The following is a 24613-nucleotide window of genomic DNA, read 5'->3' as shown; positions in this document are numbered from 1 at the left end:
ACAACCCACCCCAACATTAACATCACGAATCACCATCTAATATTTCACAACGCACCGAGGGAGAGTTACAAGTAGTAATAGCACCTTTGCCCTCTCAGTCATGAGTTAAAAATCCTGTAATATCTTTATTGCATATTCAGTTACTCTTCAAGAAGGTCTGTGTTGCTTGTGAAAGTTAATTTCCCACTTGCTCATATTTCCAAAGCCACTGTCCCTCATTTGGCCCTTGTCATTTCCAAAATATTTTGTACCTCCACCAAATTTAACCTGTTTAAAACAAAACACCACAGAAGAGGTTGACTCTGTCTCCCATCAAAACTCAATACTCTTCAATAGCTGTGAATAGTTAGTTTTTTGCAAGAAAATAAAATCTATAGTTTTGTTACTGTCCTTATGTTAGCACTTACCTAGTTCTGATACCTCCAGCTCTATATCTCCCCAAAGACTGTCAGCAACAATTATAAATACTACGTGTATGGTCTGACCTTTAATCATCATAGATGTCCACAAATATTTTTTGAGGTCATCGGAATTAAATAAGTTAAGATGTTCATGCTCTTCAAGCTACAATATTTCTGTGTTTACTCTGTTAATACCGACTGTTAATCTAGCCTGAATGACAAGCTTCTGCCTTCATTTTCTGGTGGCATGCCATTCTCCCTATGCTATACCTTTGCCATGGACCATATATTCCCATTTTGATTCAAACTGAAGGAACCCCCCATAACTAACTCACCTGCTAACCATACATATTTTCAGGACTTGGAGAGAATTACTGTCTTGTTTAACTTCTAAAATTACATTTTTATCTGTAACTATGTGCAGAGACGAACCTGAATTTACTACCATCATTGCCTCAAACCTCTGATGCCCATTCCACTTGGCACCCATATCTATAATACAGCTAGTTCCCCTAGTTCTGCATCATTGGGTCTTCATCCCACTGCAGCCATGAATGTGGATCTTACAAGACTTTAGTCCTTGTCCCTCTTCCCTATGCTAAAGAAGTCAGACAATTTTCAAGGACAAGCCTAACTGAGAAGAAGCCTTTCACCAACATTTCACAAATGACTTCCCAGGTTCCCTGACAGGCGTGGTACTTACTTTCTCTAATCACCCACATCCATTCAACAAATGGGAGAAAGGCAATAAATAATACCAGGGGAGCCTTCTACTGTAGCAGTATTTCCAAAGACACTGTCTCTGATCTGGCCTTTCATGAATCCTTTTTTTCCTTTTCTTCCTGCAAGTTCCCCCTCAACCTGCTCTCAACCAATTTCTTCGGATTCATTGGCTTTATCAGTAAATTTTTAAGTCTCTTTGCAACGTGAACATTAAAGCTTACCTTCAATATACAGGCACTAAAATGAAAGTATTTAAGTTAGATAAGTATGCCATGCTTTAACTATTCCTAAATTCTAGATTTTATATGACAAATGATAAAAAAAACATGTCATTTCTTCCTTTCCTCACATTGCTCACAGCAAGTAAGTAAGTGGAATTCAAGAACTGGAGACACAACTGTTTAATGAACTACTCTGATTCAATTAGCTCTATGCAAAGGAACAAAAAAGGCATAAAATTGTTCATTCAGTCTTCTGACTTAATATGCTACATAAATAGGGGTAAGAAAGGACTCAACCAGGATTTCTGCTGAGGTCACTGTGTATTCTAATGTGAATGCTGATAATTATTAACACACCTCCCTGTTACATCCAATCTCCCAGGGTTCCCTTCTTCTGAGCCTTTTGGTGAGTTATGTATCAGAGCTGAGTCATGTGAAATATAGTAATACAACTTCACTGACTAAGGCTTTTGCTGAATAATCATAAAAATATCATTTAATGTTTCAAGAGGTACCACTTAAAAGCTTAATTGTGAATTTCACATAAACCTTCAATTATTGGTGCCACTATCAAAAAAGTACTGAAAAATAGACTCTGATTTTTAAGGGTTTGTCTTTAATAGTAATTCAAAATAGTTAACACAATACATCTAACAAATAAGGTGAGTTGGCAAATGTTGGGGTTCCAGAATTAAAGCATATTCCTACTTGGAAATATTATTAATCTATTTAGCTTCAAAAGGGAACGAAAGTTTTCCAAAAGAAAAAAAAAAAGTGTCCAGAAGGCATAGTGACTAATATCCACCTTTCAATGTGCCCCAAACTGGAAATTTTAAACACAAAATCTACATAAAGTTTATAATGAAATCTCTGCTCAACAACATAGCATGCAGAATCTGAAAACTGTGGTATAGATGATCTTATTTACAAAGCAGAAATAGACACAGATGTAGAAAACTAAAGTATGGATACCAAGGGGGGAAGGGGGGGTGGCATGAATTGGGAGATTGGGATATATACACTATAGTTTTTATATACACTATTGATAGTATGTATAAAATAGATAACTAATGAGAATCTGCTGTATAGCACAGCAAACTTTACTCAATGCTCTGTGGTGACCTAAGTGGGAAGGAGATCCAAAAAAGAGGGAATATATGTACATGTACAGCTGATTCACTTTGATGTACAGCAGAAACTAACACTACATTGTAAAACAACTAGAATCCAATAAATATTTTTTAAAAATAAGTAAAACTTTGGAGTTTTTCTAAAGTCAGCTAAAAAACAAAGTGATGAACACAATATTAGGCATTTATATTTGCTAGTGTTCAGTACTATTCACATTATGAATATATTTTCTTCAATCACACATTCATCCTGCCCGTCTACTAAACTCTGTTAGGTCCTTACTTCTTGACACATCACAACTAAACTTCTCTGCAAACCGTAACATCTAAATGTACCCTTCACTACATCAAGGCAGCGTTCTCATTCTCTCTTACCTGAGTTATGATTCAAAATTTGTACTCCTCCTCCATTTACCTAAATGCTTCCTAAACTTTATGGTCCACGATGACTTCTCTGCCTTATAACTTAGTATTCCATTCTCCATTATAAGGTCTGCCGCTTCTCAGCTATCCCAACTATAGTTTGAATCACAGCATTTAGACTCATATATTGCTTTTCTTTTCCAATTAATTCCTCTTTTCTCCTATCCTCACGCACTCTTAAAAAAAGTAACCACTTCTTATGATGACTCTTACCTCTGTATTAGATACCAAGTAAAGTGTAGATACTATTTAATAATGAATTATTATAAATGTTTCTTACCTCTCAAATTCTTTAAAATACCTGTTATTCAGATTACTTTGAATGCCATAGAATATATAATTAAATAATATAATTATTAGATAATAATGTATAATATTATAAAGAGAAACTCAAGCTGAGGTTTAATAACAGATGATGTTTCTGCTATTCAAGCAATGCCTAACCCACATGATCTCCTCCATGGAGGCAGCTACCTACTGACAGCAGTTTGACTATAGATAGCTCACTGCGGTTGACTCCTTTAGCTGTGCATATTCATAAACAATATACTTTGGTTAAAAACTAGATACTAGCATTCCTTGATAACATGCTCAGCAACTTGGAGAAACAGTTTTATTTAAGACAATCCATCCAGAATTTGAATGGATACCTTCTGAAACTGTGTAGATAACAATTTCTGCAGCATAAAGCAGAAACCATTATCACACCTTGTAAAATATAACCTAACATGCCCTGTTTTCTTCAAAAGGGCCAATAATGTTCACCAAAAGCTAGCAATGATACTGCATTTCTTCACAAAACTGGATAAAATGATAAAATGATATTTGAATATATATGTCAGTGCACTCCAAAACAAACAAAGATAATTGTCACTTTAACCAAAGTACAATTTACAAAATAATTACAGAGCACAGACATGAAAATACTTTTGTACTATACTCAGTGATGCAAAGAGAAGAGGATCCTGAATCGGCAAACTGAACTGCGTATATTATATATTAACACTTCTGACTGCTTCTCACATGGTGAACTCAAACTTTTATATCTCAAATAACTTGAGCTATCACAAAATTTTGTAGCCTGTGATCAAAGAATTCCAAGTAGGCAAAATTTGTGCAATTATTTAAATAGCTTACTGACTGCCCCATTATTTCATTTAAAAATGAAAAAATGTTACATTAGTGAAAAGAATCAAAGGTCTTGTAAACTTTGTGAACTCATATGTATGCTGAAAGTTACGTATCTTTAATTCAAACAGATGGTAATTGGAATTAAGAAAATCACTCATATGTTAACTTGGAAAGGAAAGAAGTATTTTTAAAAACACATATATGAAATATAAAAAATATATTAAAATGTGTAAAAACACAAAGTTTCATAAGGGATTTTAGTCTCTTTCAGCTTTCTGTGAATGGGAGTCCCTTTTAATTTATTTAAATTTTATATAATTGTATGTATATGTGCATTTTCAAGAATGCATTTAAGGAAAACATGACTATAAAATTACACTTCATCAGCTTTACCTTCATTTCACCTTTTTTTCATAGATCCTTTATTTCTCATTACATTTATTTCTTTCTGACCATCTTCAATCCTTTCTCTTTCAAGTTAAAAAACACGTAAACCTATGTATTAAAATTTTTCTCAACACAACTATAGAATTTCTAGCTATATGTTCACATGATGAAGCCTGTCACTGACTTCCTCAGATAGTTTTATTAAGTATCTAAGGATTATTTTATGAATTCAACTGACGTCTTACTTCCTGAACAAATGACAGGAATGTCATTTGTTTTGCAAATGATTTAAAAATCTTTGATTAGAGAGGAAGAATGAAAAGGTGATGTTATTGTTTTATATTGAAGTGAGAAGAGACCTCATCTATATGATCTTTATCACATTCTATTTTATGAACAAGATTCAATCTGAATTTTCTAAATTATTGACTCTCCTTATAAACTGAGTTCGATTCTTAACAGTGAGCAAAGCTATCAACTTTCAAACCTAACAGAGTGGCTGGCTCAGAAGAACAAAACAAACTCAGCAATATAAAGCTCTGGTTTGAATGAGACTGAGCAAAAAGGTATAAAATAAGGACTTCAATTTTTTTACACTAAATTTCAAAAATAACTGCTGCCAAAAAGATTAATGTCTTTTATTTACTGAAGTATAGTTGATTTACAATGTTGTGTTAGTTTCAGATGTACAGCAAAGTGATTCATATATATAGATATACACACATATATATTCTTTTCAAAGATTCTTTTTCATTATAGATTATTATAGATATTGAATATAGTTCCCTGTATACAGTGCTATACAGTAGGTCTTTGTTGTTTTTCTATTTTATATATAGTACTATATATCTGTTAATCTCAAATCCCCAATTTATACCTCTACCCTACTTTCCCCTCTGGTAACCATAAGTTTGTTCTCTGTGTCTGTCAGTCTCAAGAAGGTTGATTTTTTTTATCTTTAAGAATATGTAGAATTCTCCTCCTCTCTCTCTTTCACTTCTGCACTCCATTCATGTGTGTGCGTGCACACACATATGCACACACTCCTTCTGTAACCTAGAAATCTATTTAAAAAGAATGTGCTTTCCTATTTAAAATGACACTAAATTCAGATCTAGCTTCTTGTATGAGATCATTGCCAAGTAACTCTATGACCCTGCAAGTCACTTAAATTCTTTACCTCAGTTTCTCAGTGAGAAGTAAAGTAACAATGATGGCACTATCCATACTTATTAGAATAAACAATAATAACAATAGTAATAATAATAAATACAAATAATTTATTCACTTCAATTTCAAAGCACTTCCACTTATATGGCCAAATGTGATTTTTTAGTATATGACAAGCCCTATAAATAAGGAAACCAAACACTCAGAAAAATTACAGTGACCTGACTGAATAACAGTAACAGTAAAGTAAGAAAAAGGCTTCTTTACCAAAGGTAACTAAGACTACTTTTAACTCAACTCATAGTAATATCAGCAAGAGTACAGATGTGTGAACGGCAGAGCTAGGACTACTATCCAGATCTATTGATGCTTTAGTGATGTTTCTGATATTGGCATTACTATAAATCTCTAATAGATTATTTACATCTTTGCCTTTAATACAGAACTTTTGAAATGTGTGTAAGGGTCTGTTTTTATCTAAGCTAATTAAGATATGGTAACAGGAGAGGGAGAGTGTTAAGTATGTGTGATTTCTCAAGGGATGTGAACAATGAGCAGGTTAACCCTATATTAAGTTTACTGATCCAATAAATGATTCTGTTAGTTGTGGGTATCTGATTTCATGGCAGAACATCTGTTCTTACAGATCATCATACTAGTTGTGATATGTAGCAATTGGCTTAGTAGATATAAAAGCTGGACATGCAGAAAGACACCTGAAACACTTCGTAATTTAAAAGCTCCAAGTGAAAAAAAGGCTTTGGTGCTAAAGTAGAGCATGAGGAATACATATTTATTTTACATGAGGAACACCCAAGTCATGAGGAAAATGCTGTACACTGGACCTCACAGAAAGTGAGAGCTAAACAAACATGGCATTTGTGAACATATTTAAGTAATACAGATTTTTAAATTATTATTTCTATTCCTCTAAATTCATGAGAAAATTACTTTAGATAGAAAATTAAGTTTGTTATAGTCAGGGTATTTTTGTATTAAATACTATGAAAAATACCATAAGCATTATTAGAGAGGAGCAAAGGAGAAGACTCTTGAGTCCCTTGGACAGCAAGGAGATCCAATCAATCCATCCTAAAGGAGATCAATCCTGGGTGTTCATTTGAAGGACTGATGTTGAAGCTGAAACTCCAATAGTTTGGCCACCTCATGCGAAGAGTTGACTCATTGGAAAAGATCCTAATGCTGGGTAGGATTGGGGGCAAGAGGAGAAGGGGACGACAGAGGATGAGATGGTTGCATGGCATCACCAACTCAATGGACATGGGTTTGGGTAGACTCCGGGAGTTGGTGATGGACAGAGAGGCCTGGCGTGCTGCAATTCATGGGGTCGCAAACAGTCGGACACGACTGAGCAACTGAACTGAACTGAACTGAAAAAAACCAAAACATTCTTTATCTTCTATTAAATAAAAATTTTATGCTTAGAATCAAGGGACTTGTATTTATCTTTATTGGGTTCATATGAAAATGGTGCCAGTTTTTGCTTGTCATGGCTGCGACAAGCAAAGAACAAATGAAAAAAACTGACCAAATTTGGCATGACAGGCATAAGGCATTTCAAATCATCAGGCATTTCAAATCATCACAGTTATTTAGAACAAAAAAATTCTTGTCATTTCACCAAGTAGATGCCAAGGCTAAAGATGTGAAAATTGAGAATCTAATTTATCCTTTCCTTCACCTCATATAAATTGTTTAACCAATCATGTGATAAACAAGAAAATTTTAAATTACTGAAGTGTTAATTAAAAGATGGATTTATAAGGCTAAAAAATTGCACAAAAAGATATGATATTAAAAGTAAAAGCCTGTCTCTTGGTCACCAAGTCTTATTCTTCAGAATTAATCAGTGTCAACTTTTGCTTTGATGTTTTCTTGTGGCTGCCATTATAATATCAAATAATAAGTTGTGGTTTATAAATTTAAGATGTATATTTTCTCCTTTAAAAGCTACATTTTTTTCAAAAAACAACCTTATTTATATTATCACCTGTTTTAGGACTGTCTTTAGCAATGACAGGGCTTCCCTGATAGCTCAGTTGGTAAAGAACCTGCCTGCAAAGCAGGAGACACTGGTTTGATTCCTGGGTCAGAAAGATCCACTGGAGAAGGGAAGGCTACCCACTCCAGTATTCCTGTGCTTCCCTGTTGGCTCAGCTGGTAAAGAATTTGCCTGCAATGTGGGAGACCTGGGTTCAATCCCTGGGTTAGGAAGATCCCCTGGAGAAGGGAAAGGCTACCCACTCCAGTATTCTGGCCTGAAGAATTCCATTGACTGAATAGTCCTTGGGGTCGCAGAGTCAGACACAGCTAAGTGACTTTCACTTCACTAAGCAACATCCAAAAAAATATAATTGATATATTAATATTTTAACACACAGTTAAATAATGCATAACTTTTTACTTTGATTTGAGTACCATCTAATATCATCTCACATTTCACTACTATTACACAATTACATTTTGGAAAAAATGATAATGTCTTTCTAGTTTTCTTCATTTCTGGAGTCAGCTACTCCATCCCACTCTCTTCATTTTCCATTTTAATAGAAGAACTCCAGTGATTGTGATATACACATATGTGCACCTATGTACACATGTATGGTGGTTTAGTCATTAAGTCGTGTCTGACTCTTGTGATCCAATGGACTGCAAGGCTCCTCTGTCTTTGGGAGTCTCCAGGCAAGAACACTGGAGTGAGTTGCCATTTCCTTCTCCAAGGGATCTTTCCGACCCAGGAATCGAACCCAGGTCTCCTGTATTGCAGGCAGATGATTTACCAACTGAGCTATGAGGGAAGTATACATATACTTATATAGACTGCTAATGATTTTTATGGACTCTTAAATATGAAAAAATTCTTAAGCTGCTCTCACACTCCCTCTCGATTGCTTACTTAGAGAATTCATCATATCACAATCTCTAGAAATGTAAAGAAATTGTTCCCTCTCTGCTGTCTTCTGTGTTGATGACTATTATACAGATGCCTGATTTTTCATCTCTTTGTAGATGATATTTTTTTCTCTGTAGAATTCTTTCAAATGTTCTCCTTATCCTTGGAAATCACATCATTTCACCAGGATATATTTATCAGGCATTTTGTTAATCATGCTTGACTACTGGTGGATCAAAATCTGAAGACTTCCTTTTGACTCTGTAGCCTTGATTCTTTCTTTCTGAAACTCTTAGATATAATTTCTTAGAAATAATAAGCTGGAACTCTTAGAAACAATAAGCTCTTAGATATAATTTCTATAATTTTTAAATTTTTCTCTTAGAGCCCCAGAGCTCCCAGAGTCCCAAGGGAACCTCAGTATTTCAGATAACCACCTCCTCAAGATGTCTACAATTCCACGGGCAGGCACTTAGAAAGAGCTCCCTACACTGGAGATAAAATGCTTACTCCCAGCCTCTACAACACCACAGGAAAGAGTAAAGAGGGGGATCACAGAACTCTAAACATTCCTGGGTACATTCCCACCCTTTCCTTTATTTAGCCCCCTTCAAACCCTCAGCCTCAGTTAGAACTATACACATAAATTAGACCTTTAGTCACCACTAAAAATTCCAGATTCCTGAGTCATCCATCAACTCCCACATGCTAATCCCCAAATGACAGGGAATGAAGGGACTTCACCACTACATCACCAGCCTTCCCTTGGTTTGTGCTATAACCTTCTCCTACTCCATTTTTCTCCATAACGCTTATCACCATCCATCCCACTGTACGTTTTATTTGCCACGCTGACCAATACATACTTTTTGGCTATTTTGTTCACTCTTATATCTAGGACAGTCCAGAAAGTGCCTGAAACATAGTAGGTCCTCAATTAAGTAGCTAGATAATTTGATGGGAAAATTCTGGGTCTCTCTTTTCCAAAACATCAACTGGACCCATTTTTATCTTCAAGTCAGCACACTGAAATTGGAGTATACTAATTATTGATGATGTAATACGAATCATACGAATTTTACAAGTTCTTTTTATTTTCTGAGTAGATGCTCTCTTTTGAGGTCATGTGTTTGGTTTTGTTTTTCACTAGTTCCTCTAGATCTCTCATGAGGTGGTATTGCTAAAATGTCAAGTGAGTCTCTCCAAACCACTCATTTACAATGAACGTCTCCATCATTCAGAATGGGTAATCAGCAGAATTTTTTCTGTATTTATTTCTGTTCTGCTTCTCCACTGAATGAGAGAAAATAGGATGGCAGAGGGTCAGTGTCCAAATTAAGGACAGCTTTACTAGGAGGGTAATAGATTTAGTCATTTGACTCCTGGTTGAGAAATGTTTTATTTGTTTTCTCCCTTATATCACTCTGTGGTAGGAGAGAGTGCTACTTCTTTTCATTTCCTTTTGAAAATTAAAGTTAAAATGAAATGTTATAACACTGTAGATCAAATGGCTCTTGATTGCTATCACAGAATCCAACAATTTATGATATTGTATCTGTATAAAACAATTTGAGGGTAAACTTTCAAAGTCAACTCTGTTTAAAATATCAGATTATCCATGGCAGATAATATTACAACTTCAAAAGAACTTCATATATTGAAAAATACCTTCTCATACAAATGTTCAGTTAATCCTAACAATTCACTGTGGTCAGCAGAGAACATATTGTTTCCATTGTTCATATGGTGTTACTGATAGAGAAAGTGTAAATGATTTGCCTACACTCATCTCATTAATAATGCAGATGCTTTCTTTTTTTAAGTCAATGAGATCTTCTACCTGCCCCCACATTCCAAGCTCCTGTCAAGTATGTTCAAGTTATCATTCTTCACATTTCCAGGTCAAATACTTGTATTTCCATGAAGAGAGCTGTGATACTGTTACAGACAGTCATGGTTACTTCATTTGATCTCATAGCCCTTTCTTTCTTCTTACCATGAGTAAGTGGATTTGGAATCAGAAGATTTAGTTTGGATTCTAGTTATTTACTATCAGGTTGATCTAACATGTAAAGTAACCATAATAACCACTTGAAAACCAATTTTCTCTATAATCAAGAAAATATAACAGAGAAAACAGAATATATAACCACAAAATTATTTGGAAATTTAATTTTGATAAAACAAATAGGAAAGAACTATGTGAACTGTAAAGCCCTACATTAAGTTAGTTTCCTTATATATTTGTTTTTCCCCTTTCTTATCTACAACTTTTATTTCTTCTATTTTCTGGTTGAAGGAAGACAACATAACTAGCAAATACTTGATTCTATCAAAGAACTTGTCAGTGTTTCACAGCTAGGCATTTGATACACACTTGTAAAATTAATGAAGGATTGGAAATATGACTACATCAATCAAGGTAAGTTTAAAAAAGCAGAATGCTCACTGCTACTGATGTGGAATGCCAAAATCTGAATTCAGCTTCCTCCAATCTCCTTGCTCATTTCTTCCCCATCACTTCAGCCAACCTAGAGTTATGTCAATTTCCTAAATACATTTTGCATCATTCTGGCTCTAGGTCTTAGACCAAATCATTACTCCCTTTCACATCCTTTACCTGTTGAAATAATATCCATCCTTACATACCTAGAACAAATGCCATTTTCTTCACAAATCTCTCCTTAATCTCATCCCCTGGAAATGACACTTTCTACCCTACAGTCCATAATGTTTGCTCATGTGTTTCACAGCTTTTATTATGTGACCACATGTTATCTTTCCTTGTGCATGTATTATCTAACCTAGTACACCTGAATCATGTAGAAATCAATATTATGTTTTACTTATCTTTATATCCTACCACACATATAGTAAAATACCTTCCACTTTGTAGGTACTCAACTAATATATTTAACTTGAAGGTCCAAGTACATGATTCTGTCTTACAAACTGCCACAAAATCATGACTAACATTTTATAAAATGACCATCTAATGTTTGAAGTCATTATTACTACACATTCCTAAGAAGATGGTATACTATGGGCAGAAACACATCTTTATCAAAATTTATAAATACATACACACACACATATTTACAATGGAATACTACTGAGCTAGAAGAAAGAATGAAATTTTGCCATTTGCAGCAATCTGGATGGACTTGGAGAACATTAAGTGAAATCAGTCTGATAGAAAAAGACTGTCTGATGTCACTTATACACAGAATCTAAGAAATACAACTAGTGATTATAACAAAAAAGAAGCAGACACACAGATATAGAGAACAAACTAGTGGTTACTAGTGGGAAGAAGAAAAGGGGGAGGGGCAGCTTGGGAGCAAAGGATTAAGAGGTATAAAACTATTACATATGAAACCAGCCATATGAATATATTGTACAACATGGAGAATACAGCAAATATTTTATAATTATAAATGGAATATAACCTTTAAACTTGTAAATCAATATGCTGTTCACTTGTAACAATTTTATACATCAACTATACTTTAATAAAATTTTTTTAAAAAATAGAAAAGAATGCAGAAAAGTCTAAGGTATGAAAAAAAGCCACAAATATGTAAATAAACTATTTATAATCTGATCTCCTCCACAACATAAATGTTCTTGTTAATTCCAATTTTACCATTAAAGATTCCCTTATCTAAAATGTTAAAGTACTCAATATGACTTCTGGTAAAAAGAGCAAAGATACTTTGGCAAAAAAATCACAGGTTGACATACTTTAAATGGACATCATTATCATCTTTCATCACAGTAAGTAACCAAATGAACTTAACAGCTGCCAATAATCATCACTGTTGTTTTTAGCAGAAAAAGGATTTCAGTTAGAATGAGGGTACATGAGTCTCCACTCTTGGAGGTATTTAAATCACACAATCCTTCAATGACTGCTGCCTCCATTCCTTCTTGGGCTGTTCGCAGACATCATGCACACACAGCCCACTAACAGCTGTCCTCCAGATGGACTAAATGGTTTCTATGCCTTCTCATCAGGTAGGGACTATTGCATTTCTTTTAAAAACAACTTCTGTTGGATCCTAACCCCTCTTATTCTCACTTAGTTTATATTATTATATCATCTTCACTGTATTATTTCTTCACTCCAGAGAATTTCTAAGTTCTTCTGCAGTTTTATGTTTTTTGTCCCTTCCCCGAAAAAGGTCCCCAAATCTCTACCTATTAATATGCTACTTTATCCAGGGCCTTTAAGTGCTAAGTTAACATTAACTGGCTTGCTGAGAATAACTTTTCTAACCTGAATCAGATTAAACAATCTTAAACTCATTTGTGTCACAACTGGCCCAGTCATGACTCAGTCTGTCAGGAACGCTTACCCAAAGACCTGGAATTACAAACTGTGATCTTTCTATGTAAACACACATCAGTGTTGAACCTGCTCTAATGACTTCATTTTATGAAGTGATTTATACTTTTATGAATGACTCTAACTAAGGAGGGAAGCATGCTCTCATTGATTATGGCAAAATCACTGGCAGGAAAAGAGATGTGTAGTTCGAAAAAATGTATTGCTTTATATTAAAATTGTATTTAGAATCTGAAGACCTTGTCTGCTTTTTTCCCCAGCATAAACAGGATCCCGTATAAAATATCATATCAAGAGTACTATATGATAGGTAGGTAGGAGCATGAATTTAAAAGTTAATGTAGTATGTTAATGTAATGTAATAATGTGGACTTTACACCCAGAATGCAATGAGTAAATGCTCTGCATTTTTAAATCCATTCATACTTCCTTTATGTGTCAAATTTATCAGAAATTATAGTAATGTTTTAGAGAAATATTATTACTGGAGGAAACGTTGAAAAAACTTTAATTTACATTTGGCAGAGAGGAAAAAGAGGAAAGCAGGAAATGAGGAGGAAAAGAAGAAAAGACACAGAAAAACAATGCCATCCTATCATATCAGTGATAAACTAACCACTGTTTGTGGAAGACGGTGATGTTTTAAGAGCATGAACATCATGAAAAAACTGAACTTACCTCAGTTAAATGAGGATTGGGATTAAAACCACAGAGGCTACAAACAGTGGTCTGACACTCCGTGCACATGTTAAAATTGGCCTTTTCTGGAACATGCAACAGAAGTTCAGTGGTATTGCAAAGAGGGCAGATGGTTTTAGGGAGGCCGTGTGCTGGAGTCTGTGCTGCAGATGGAAACGTTGGTGGCTGCAGAGGTTTCCCAGCTCCTGTTTGGCTTACTGGTTTTGTAGGTTGCTGAGCTGAGGGCTTTGCAGGTCCTGGCTGTTGAGGAGGGGGCTTCATTGGGCCTGGCTGTTGAGGAGGGGGCTTCGCTGGACCAGGCTGTTGAGGAAGGTGCTTTGTTGGGCCTGGCTGTTGAGAAGGGGGCTTCGTTGGGCCTGGCTGTTGAGGAGGGGGCTTCGCTGGACCAGGCTGTTGAGGAGGGGGTTTTGCTGGACCAGGCTGTTGAGCTGAGGGCTTCACTGGGCCTGGCTGTTGAGGAGGGGGCTTCGCTGGACCAGGCTGTTGAGCAGAGGGCTTCACTGGGCCTGGCTGTTGAGGAGGGGGCTTCGCTGGACCAGGCTGTTGAGCAGAGGGCTTCACTGGGCCTGGCTGTTGAGGAGGGGGCTTCGCTGGACCAGGCTGTTGAGCAGAGGGCTTCACTGGGCCCGGCTGTTGAGGAGGGGGCTTCACTGGGCCCGGCTGTTGAGGAGGGCGCTTCGTTGGGCCAGGCTGTTGAGGTGGAGTCTTGCCTGGCCCGGACAACTGGACCTGAGGCTTTGTTGTCCCAACCTGCTGAGCTGGAGCCTTTGCTGGCCCAGGCGGCTGAGCTAGAGACTGTGGCCCGGGTTGGTGAGCCAGGGATTTTGAAGTCCCAGGCTGCTGGGCTAGGGGCTTTGCTGGCCCAGGAGGCTGAGCTCCAGGCTTTGAGGCCCCTGGTGCTTGGGCCAGGGGCTTTGCTGTTCCGAGTTGTTGAGCTAGGGGCTTTGCAGGCCCAGGCTGTGGTATGGTAGGTTTTTCAGGTCCGGGCTGCTGGGCTGGAGGTTTTCCAGGACTTCCTTGCTGAATAGGTGGCTTGGAGGGGCTCTGCACTGAGGGTTTAGCCGACTCACCCCTTCCCGGGTCTGTCTGTTTAGTCTGAGGCCTGGATACATCTCTCTGAAGTGGCAATTTTTCCTGGTCTGTCTGAGGAGCCTGGGGGAAGCCCTGAGCTGGCTTTCCTGTTTCTGGAGGTTGTGATTTACTTTTTTCTGGCGGCTGAGAGGATCCGGATTTTGGAGAACCTTCCTGCTGAAGCGGAGCCCTCACAGGTCCTGGCTGCTTAGGAACTGGCTTGGGAGACTGTTGTTGTGATGGAGGCTTTGTGACTTCCTCGGGTTTTCCTTGTTCCTTCTGAGATATTTTTTGTTTCTTGGAGGCTTCTTCCTGGGAGGCATCAGGGTCTGATATCAAATCAAAAGGATTGAATTTATTTACAACAGAGGAGACAGCACTTAAAGGGTTAACCTCTGAGAGGAAGCCAGGCATCATACTAGACTTGTGCTCATCCTTAAAATCAGTTCTGGATTTCGATTCTTTCAAGCTAATAGTGGAAGGACTCCTTCCAGGCAATTTCTGCTCTGATCTCAGAGTGTCTGTAGTTCTACTCTTACTGAGACCAGGCTGAATTGGACGCCCAGGGTCTGGTGGTTTTCCTGGTTGCTTTGGAGGTTGACTACTATCCAACTCTTGTTTCCTAGAAGAATGAAACAAACAGAAGTAAAAATAATGGAAATTATACCAACTCAAAATTATATGAAAAAGCTGTTACTTTCTTACAACTTCAAAATTTTGATCGTATAAATATAACTAAAATCCATTTTTACATCATCCTGTAAGTAACATAAGATTTTAAATGGCTGTTATTTTCTTTACATGGGTTCAGATTTTCAACATGGAGGTGAAGAGAAGGGGAAAAAATCCAATACTTGCTACTATAAGTGATGAACTATTAAAATATCTAGTTAGAAACTACTTATAACAAAAAACAATTTACATTTACACTTAATAGTTAAGAATAGAATCTGGCCATATTTAAAGTCTATTTAAATATATTAACTCAACAAAACAATGCAAAGACATGTTCCAGTACATTCACACATTCACGTTCACAGGATATATCCTTTTTAAGCAAAGGTTATGGTCAAAAAATGTTAGTCTCCCAAACACTAGCATACCAAGAAGTGAAAATATTAATTTTTAAAAACAACTGTTTTCTTTAATATTAGAATTTACATTAGCTACATAAGACACACAATATGACATCAAAGGATCTGGTAAAGGAGGTTTTTAGGTACTCTTGGAAACTTGAACATCTACTCAATTTTACCCTATTTTGTCAAAAATGTAATATCCATCAAATATTATCCATATTAAACTGGTAGAATAAGAATTCCCACTTTAATTAGAAAATTTTGAGAAACGATTTTTTTTTTTTGTGGAAAAATAGTGTTACATCACTCAATTATTTTTCCAATAGCATTCTTAATCTGAGATCCCTTAATGTAACAATAAGATGTTTAAAGCATCTTGAGACACAGCTTGATATACAAAGAGCAACAAGCTGGTTGTCATTCCACTTCTGAAAAGTACTGTTACTTTACTCAGAGGAAGAAAAGAACTGAAGATGTCTTTACTTAATGTCTTCTATAACATTTACTGTTACCACTATTAGGTATTATTATTGACAATGACTTAAAAACTAACAAGTAATTTGCAAAAATGCTTTTAACTCATAGACAAATATACAAGATGGATTTTTTTTTTTAAATTTGGAAACATCAATTCTAAATGACTGGTAAAATAATTAAAATACTTGTTTCTCATATACACTTTTATCAGATATATTAGTCTCTAAATAAGCTATTTACTGATAAAGTTGCAAGTAATAAGAACATGCTGCATCAGAATTATGGGATAAATCAAGCTGTATTTTGATATATGTAAACTGCTAATTTTCAAAAAGATTTCTTTTTAATTAAAAGAAAATAAGATAAACAGAGTGATTCTGTAGTACTTAAAATATGAGATGATCACAACATTGTACAGGTTTTAACCTGTTTTGTCAAAAATTTACCTGCCAATAGACCAGACTATAACTTTTTCATTTCAGGTCATCTGGTACTTAATATGAATTACATTTTTTAATTTCCCCTAATGGCACAGAAATCTGAGGATAGATCAAGATGTAAGACATACAAATGAGATCTGCCTCCTGTTGGCTACGACCAGGATGACAGAGAATAACATTCATTTGGTAGTGATTTGTAGGACGATCGTTGACTGATCATGACTTTACTTCAAGAACAAAGCATCTAACACCAAGAAGTCTGCAGCAACTAACCACGTCCCTCCCTCACCTTTCTTATAAAAGGGCTTTGTGGAAAGCTTTTAGTAACTTTGGGGTCCTTAAGGCATGAGCCACCCATCTCCTTGCATGACCCTGCAATAAAAATTTCTCTGTTCAAACAAAAAAATGTAAGGCACAGTAGGAAGCAACACAGATGTATTACTTCTAGATAGCAATGAGTCAAAAGAAAATAAAACTATAAATGGCAATGTATGCCACAAAGTTATTTTCTAATAAAAGATTAATAAACAGAACTCTTAGTTCTGGAAATTTCCTCCAGGAAAAAAGTTATAAAAACTTGTCTCTGAAGCCTGTACTTAAAAAAGGAACTAAAATTATCCATTTGCTCCATATGAAGGCAGAGTGTTAACTGCTCAGTCGTGTCCAACTCTTTGTGACCCCATGGACTGTAGCCTGCCAGGCTCCTCTGTCCATGGAACACTCCAGGCAAGAAAGTGGAGTGGGTTTGGCCGAAGAGCCATGGTAAACAATCCAAGATACATTATATTTTAAAAGTTCCACTGTTTATATTTTCACATTATTCTAGAAATGTTACTTATTCAATTAATAAAGTCTACCACTCCCTTGTAGGGCACAAACTTAAGAGATTATCCTACAAAGAATTATTTAAGCATTTTATTGAAGAAATCCATAGTTAAACAGAGTTCTTAAAAATCTGTTCTTAACTATACTGTGCAGAGTGGGTTGCCATTTCCTACTCCAGGGGATCTTCCCAACCCAGGGATCAAACCTGGGTCTCCCGCATTGTAGGCAGATGTTTTATCATCTGAGCCACCAGGGAAGCCCTGAAAATACTATTAAATATAATCATTATTTCTGTGACATTGCTTCACTTCATTCATTTATACAAAACAAAATATAAATGTTGTCGAGTACCAAATATCTGTGATAACAATAAATATCAAAAGTTAAAGCAAGCTGCCTGCATTAGAAATTATAACTGCATGTGTGTGTGTCCTATAAATATTAAGTTGTATTATGTTATAGAAGCCCCCTGTAAGAGAATGTCTATACAGGTAGACAAACTAAATTTAGTTTTAGTTGCTATAATAATATAAATAAATATAAGACATGGATGTCTGGAAGTGAGAAAGAGATAATCATTAAGAGAAGATATAGGCTTAATACTGAGCAAAATAAAAAAGAGGCCTTAGCTAACTATGGTCTTTTGATGAATTTTTGTTGGGTATAACAGTTGTGTTAAAAACAAGAATGATTAAAATGCAATCTGTTTCTTGAGTACTAGATCATGAGCTCCAAGGGAGAGAAAGTGTTATACTCATCTTTGCATCACTAGAAACAAAGTTTATAACTAGTCGATGAGAATTAATGTTTGATGAATCAGTGAATGAATAACAGTGAAAGAACAAATGAATGAACATATCAGGTTTTTGTTTCCTTGTTAATTACTGTTTCTTGAGTCCTTTTCACTTTAAATTTTTCTACTGGTCTTCTGAGATATAAATGGAAGCATTCCATTTTCATTCTAGTTTGCTGCTCTAGGAAAACAAACAGTTATGGAGGTGTCTACCCAGTAGGGGAGGCCTCAAGGAATGCTAAGGAAAATAATCAATTCAGTCAGAATTGTCAGTATTCTACTAATCGGAAGTATTTTTCAGGAAAGTTCGTCTATATGACACATCTGTAGGTATAAATAGAATGAGTAGAAGAAGTAATAAAACTGCATTTCCCTGGATCAACAATGAATAAAAAATCCAGGACTATTTCATTTGTAAGCTCTAACTTCTAGCTTTTAACTTTTCAAGTTTTATACAACCTCTCTTTTTCATTTTACTATTGTCCTCCTCATGTTAGAATTTTTCTTTCACATGTTAACAGAAAAACATGTTCCGGCTACAAATGAGAAAAAAAATGCATTCAAGAGTCAGACTATAAAAGCAGTCGGAATACTAAAAGATTTTTAAATATAACACAAAAAGCAATGACACTTGACAGTGTTGAGTCATAAAATTTTATAACAGAAATATAAGCAACTTTAGAAATCTCTATTCATTTTTACATGTAGAGGATCATAGGATTTAAGAGGCAAAGATATTAATTCAAGGTTATAAAACTAGTTAGTCACGGAAATCTGGAGTCCTAAGTCCCGGCGGGGAGGATGGGGGATGGGATTTCCAGTATGCTGCACTGACTTCTCTGTATGTAAAAGAATATAGATATATGATAGATATATCAAAATAACTCATAACAATGAATAATTTAACCAAACTTGTCTGCAGCCATCACTGCCAGTGCCATTCCCTGCTTATAGCAATATTACTACTTTATATTATATGTATAGGGTTACTTCAAATTAAAATCCAAGCAGAAATGGTCCTGTCAATTTTTAATTGATCCTTACAATGGCTCTACAAAATAGATAAGTATTATCAACTTATTTAGAGGCAAGGAAACTTAGGCATATATGACTGTGAAGGATATATAATTTGCTATGATCAGTTAAAAATAATAAGATAAGGTCTTTGGGCTGTCAACCCTTATTTCTTAAAAAAAAAAAAAAGTAAAACCCTACCATGTCTAACCCACATCATGTAACCTTCTAAAATGTGAAATGATTTGGATATAATTTAGGGTTACTTCAAATTAAAATCCAAGCAGAAATGGTCCTGTCAATTTTTAATTGATCCTTACAATGGCTCTACAAAATAGATAAGTATTATCAACTTATTTAGAGGCAAGGAAACTTAGGCATATATGACTGTGAAGGATATATAATTTGCTATGATCAGTTAAAAATAATAAGATAAGGTCTTTGGGCTGTCAACCCTTATTTCTTAAAAAAAAAAAAAAAGTAAAACCCTACCATGTCTAACCCACATCATGTAACCTTCTAAAATGTGAAATGATTTGGATATAATTTCTTATATATACTTGAATTAATATGTTTCTAAAAATCTAAATCATAAGCCAAGAATTTATTTGGTTATCACACATGGGAATAATAACTTTCCAAAATTATAGATTTTTATAGAAATCTTTCAGTAAAATGTAAACAGTTTGCCAAAATTATGCACATATTGTTTATATATTTGAATGAAGCTTTTGTCAATAACTCTTTAGACTATAGAAAATCTATTGCTAAGAATTCTACGGTAACAAAACTATCAGTAGAGAGCTTTAAAATTATGCTACCTGATACAAATAATGCATAAAACACTATACTTTCATGGGCTGAAATATTATTTTTTAGCCACCCTCTAAATAGAAGTAAGGAATTTAGAAATCCAAGTTCTCACTTTTCCTGGTATCTGTAACCAGCATGCTAAACCTGTTGCTTGTGGCTCTGAGGAAAACTGCAGTAGAGCTGGCATACATTTTTTAAAAGGTTAGTAAAAGTACTGTACCTCATTATTATCCTAAAAAAAAATAACTATATGAACATTCCAATTTTTTTCTAAGTCAGGTTTTAATTAGTAAAGAAAAACAGTACGTATCATAAACTGTATTCTTAAGGGAATGTATAAGAAAGACTTTATGCCAAAGGGATAGCCCAATACATCACTAATTTAAAAAACACAGAAAAACATGTTCAATATGAAAAAGCCAGTTTTTACCAGTAGTGTTGGGTTTCCCTTCAAGAAAATAGGGTTTTACCTGATATAGTTTATGCATTTAAGATTTTATGTGAAAAATATTGTCATCATCCATAAAACATTTTACAGTTATCCTATATTAAATAAAGTTACTTGACAAAATTGTATGTATATACTTATAGCTCCTAAGTAAAGTGCATTTATTTTATCAAGTAGAGGATAAAAGCCTACACCTACATCAAGATTTTTCACATTTCCAGTATCTTTAATGAAAATTGTTAGGTTACCATAAAGCAGGAGTGGCTTCAGGACCATGGTCAGAGAACTGTTCTGTAGGGAAGGGTGTGAAGTTAAACGGTTTGTTTACAGGATAAAGGCAGGGCAGGCACAATGATTATACCCTCTAAGTACTCTAATTAGAAAACAACCCGTTTATTGGGATGTAGGAAAATAGAGAGCTAGAGGGGGAAATGCATACATTAATACTACAAATCAGCTCTTAATTTCCTATGCAAGATGTTATTTGCTCTGTGTTTAGAAGTATGTACTGGAAACTAATTTTAAGATAACACAGATTCACACATTCTTCCATAAACTGTAAGATGCTTTTGCACATAAAATAGCAGTGGTTTAGAAAATATCATATGCTAATTCATAAATTCATGTACAGCACCTGCACTGTTGCGACCAAACCATCTGTTTAACGCCACAACAGAATTTAGGGTTTCTCATTGAATATAAAAGGTGTATTCATTCTATGCTTTCTACCTAAACAGCTCCTGTTCTCCTCTGGGGGTGGGGTGTGAAGGAAAGACAAATCACCTCTGAGAGAATTAAAGGTATTGTTACAGAAATATTTAGATATTATTCAAAGAGAAAAAGACCCCAAAATGACTGAGGAGGTTTAAACAGAGACAGGTAAACACCCAGCTCTATCCATTTCCTAACACGTCCGTTCTGTATTAATGGAAGACTTCCAGATTAGTAAAAGACTGGAGGGCGTCTCTCCACGCCACCCTAGAGGGAAAAGGTTCCAAAAGGCCAGCAACCACAACCTAAAATCACAGTTCCAAGAATGCAACCCTTGACTATCCCACTAGAAACTCTGTAATGCATCATTTTTATTCTACCCAACAGAAGGCTTATGTTCTCTTTATAGCCACCCCATTAGGAAGAATAAAATGAACGGAAGCGACATATATGTACTGCCGTGCTGGCACATACGGGCTGGCACATATGTGCACGAGAAGCTGTACATATACCCCCGAACATATACATCATGCTGTGCGTGCCTGTGCATGGAAGGCGGCTCCGCAGCGGACGGGGTAACGCTTCCTTTGGGCAGCCCCTGCGCCCTTGACATGACAGCAGCGATCTGTCTCCTCTCCTCTTCGCTCAGTTGGCTCAGATCCGCTTCCACGCCTGCCGGGATCACGGTGTGCAAGGGGCTCCCCGCCCCGCCAGCCCCTCCTCCGGCTGCTGCTGCCGCTGCCGCCGCCGCCAGCCCTTCGGGGAGCCCTTCCCCTTCCAAGCTCGCCTCGTTGCCCATGGCTTAAGGAAACCCGGAGCCGCCGCGCTCCCTCCTTGCGCCGCGTCCCCGCCGGGAAACCCGCCGCCGGAGGAGCCACCAGAGCAGGGGTATGGCTCAGGGCGTGCAGGCGGAGTCCCTGGGCTCGGGAACTCCGGCACCGCTGCCCTGAACGCCAGGCGGAGATTAGTCCCTCTTGCAGGTGATGCCCGAGGCCAGCGCCTCCTCCATGTTGGACAACGCCAGGCAACCTTTGCAGAAGGCAACTCCCGACACCGCCTCAGCGCCCCAAGCCGGGCAGAAGCAGATCTGAGTGGTGCCAGCCAGGCGCCGTCGACCCCTCCCACCGCGCCCCGCCTCCTCGTCCGCGCCCTCACAGTGCGCATGCCCCTTTCAGAACAGGTGATGCCCATACCCGCGCCCATCCCGCTCTGCGTAGCTCGCTTTCCTTCCTCATTCTCAGAACCGATTTAAAGGAGCCAAGCTAGAGCACAGATTAAAAACCGGGATGAAACATCAGGCGTTTCTTTCAGGCATATTTCAGGATGCCTCAACCGGAGTTTTAGCTGACTACATTGTAGGGAACCGGGAAGGGTTTGGAGGGGAGGTGTCCGTTTCTAGTCCATCTTTGACTCATGGGATTTGTAGTTTTTTGGGTTTTTTTTAAAGCAAGGTTTTAAAAGACTCTAGAAATGTTTTCAGGTAGCTGGAGATTAACTCGAGAAATGTTTTCAGGTAGCTGGAGATTAACTAGAGAAACCTCTGATACCTTTGGGGCAAATTTCCCCAATGGAGCTAAAACTGGCCCTTTTCATTTAGAACTTTGCCAGAACAATTATTTTAGAATTTTAGATACAGTATCAGTAAGAAGGTAATCTTTTTGAACACTGTGTTCTTTCCTAAAGGGACTGCTGCTGCTGCTGAGTCGCTTCAGTCGTGTCCGACTCTGTGCGACCCCATAGACGGCAGCCCACCAGGCTCCCCCGTCCCTGGGATTCTCCAGACAAGAACACTGGAGTGGGTTGCCATTTCCTTCTCCAATGCATGAAAGTGAAAAGTGAAAGTGAAGTCGCTCAGTCATGTCCGACTCTTCACGACCCCATGGACTGCAGCCTACCAGGCCCCTCCATCCATGGGATTTTCCAGGCAAGAGGACTGGAGTGGGGTGCCATTGCCTTCTCCCCTAAAGGGACTACACAAAAGTAAAGATTTGGGGAAATTGTGGTTAGGATACTGTAGTTAAGAACCAGATTGTCGAATATTAAAATGTTACAATAGTGTGAATTTGGAGGACATGAGTTCAGTCCCTTTTTTTCTATAACTGTAGGCCCAGATAGAAAAAAATAATTTGTATAAAGTCACACAGCTGGTTAGCAGCAGAGGTATAACTAACACTCTTTCAGACCTAACCCCAACACACTCTTTTTTTCTTGCTATTATTATTACATTCTTTAGATAGGACTGTTTGAGTTCAGCCCTGGATCTGTAGCCCCAATTTTGCTACCCACCTTTCCTAAAAAGTAGACTTAATGTCCCAGTTGTTGAGAATAAATTCAAAAGCTAACAACTGGGAATAAATATACAAACAAATGAATAAGCTGCTCAGAAAGTAAGTTTACAAGGTTTTGTAATAATCATAATAGTTTGTTATTGTGCATTCCACTTATATCAAAATTAAGTAATGGCACCGTTGTAACTGCTTGTACTAAATTTACTGCTTTGAAAGATGACTAGTCATCAGATTAGGTATTATTGGTTGAGTTCCTACCAAAACTTAACATACTAAGAAGTGACTTCTAAAGTCAAAACTGCAGAGAGAATAATTCATTTAAATAAAGAAGAGAATGCTGACACTTAATACAAACAAATCAAGCTGAGGCAACCTGACATTCTAGTGGCTACATTTGGGGGCAAATACACCCAGTCATACCTCCTGGGAAGGAGTTTGCTTCAATAAAGGAGATAATTAGGTATACAATTCTGAATCATAATGCCTGCTCTGACAAAATGAGTAACTGCTTCACAGCCCAGGCTGCCCTAGGAATCAGTAACACTAGATGGAGGTGAGGAAGGAGATGATTCACATGCTGACTGTTTTCTGATAATATGCTCAAGTTTTGTGAGAATAAAATATGTTCAGACTCACAAACCACAGGCTAAACTGGTAAGATAAATACCCCTTCAAACTCTGTATGCTCAGTAGTGATCAACTCTCTGTGACCCCATGGACTACAGGCATCAAGGCTCCTCTGTCCATGGGATTTCGTAGACAAGAATACTAGAGTGGGTTCTCATTCTCTACCCCAGGGGATCTTCCTGACCCAGGGGTGTAACCTGCATCTTCTGTGTCTTATGCATTGGCAGGTAGATTCTTTACCACTGAGCCACCTGGGAAGCCTCAGAATAGTATCTAAACTAAGGAAGTGTATTGTTAACTTCATGTTATCTGCCAATTTAGATGAAATGGACTTTATAAAGTAATAAAAATTGATAAATCAATATGCAAAGTAATGTTGATAGGCAGAAATTTGTAAGATGGGAATGTTATAACCCATTGAGCAAATATATGCATTGACTTTCTCTTTCCCTTCTGTCTCCCAGGAGCAAATATCATCAG

The 24613-nt window shown here is 36.8% G+C and overlaps 1 protein-coding gene across 1 annotated transcript in view; it reads right to left on the bottom strand.

The window, feature by feature from the left end:
* Window positions 1-22376, bottom strand: part of PCLO (piccolo presynaptic cytomatrix protein) — a 359914-nt gene extending 337538 nt beyond the window's left edge. Inside the window, exons 1-3 of the mRNA XM_081531727.1 lie at window positions 21761-22376; window positions 14298-15240; window positions 13527-14207 (exon numbers count right to left, since the gene is read on the bottom strand). Of these exons, the coding sequence (XP_081387853.1) occupies window positions 13527-14207; window positions 14298-15240; window positions 21761-22017 (1881 nt within the window). The 5' untranslated portion in view covers window positions 22018-22376. The remainder of the gene's footprint in view (window positions 1-13526; window positions 14208-14297; window positions 15241-21760) is intronic.
* Between the last annotated feature and the right edge of the window lie 2237 nt (window positions 22377-24613).

The sequence above is a fragment of the Giraffa tippelskirchi genome, chromosome 10 (genome assembly GCF_054371585.1).
Source record: "Giraffa tippelskirchi isolate mGirTip1 chromosome 10, T2T-mGirTip1v1.2.pri, whole genome shotgun sequence".
Taxonomy (NCBI): domain Eukaryota; kingdom Metazoa; phylum Chordata; class Mammalia; order Artiodactyla; family Giraffidae; genus Giraffa; species Giraffa tippelskirchi.
The sequence above is the reverse complement of the archived record's forward strand: the minus strand, read 5'-3'. Positions and strand labels throughout refer to the sequence as shown.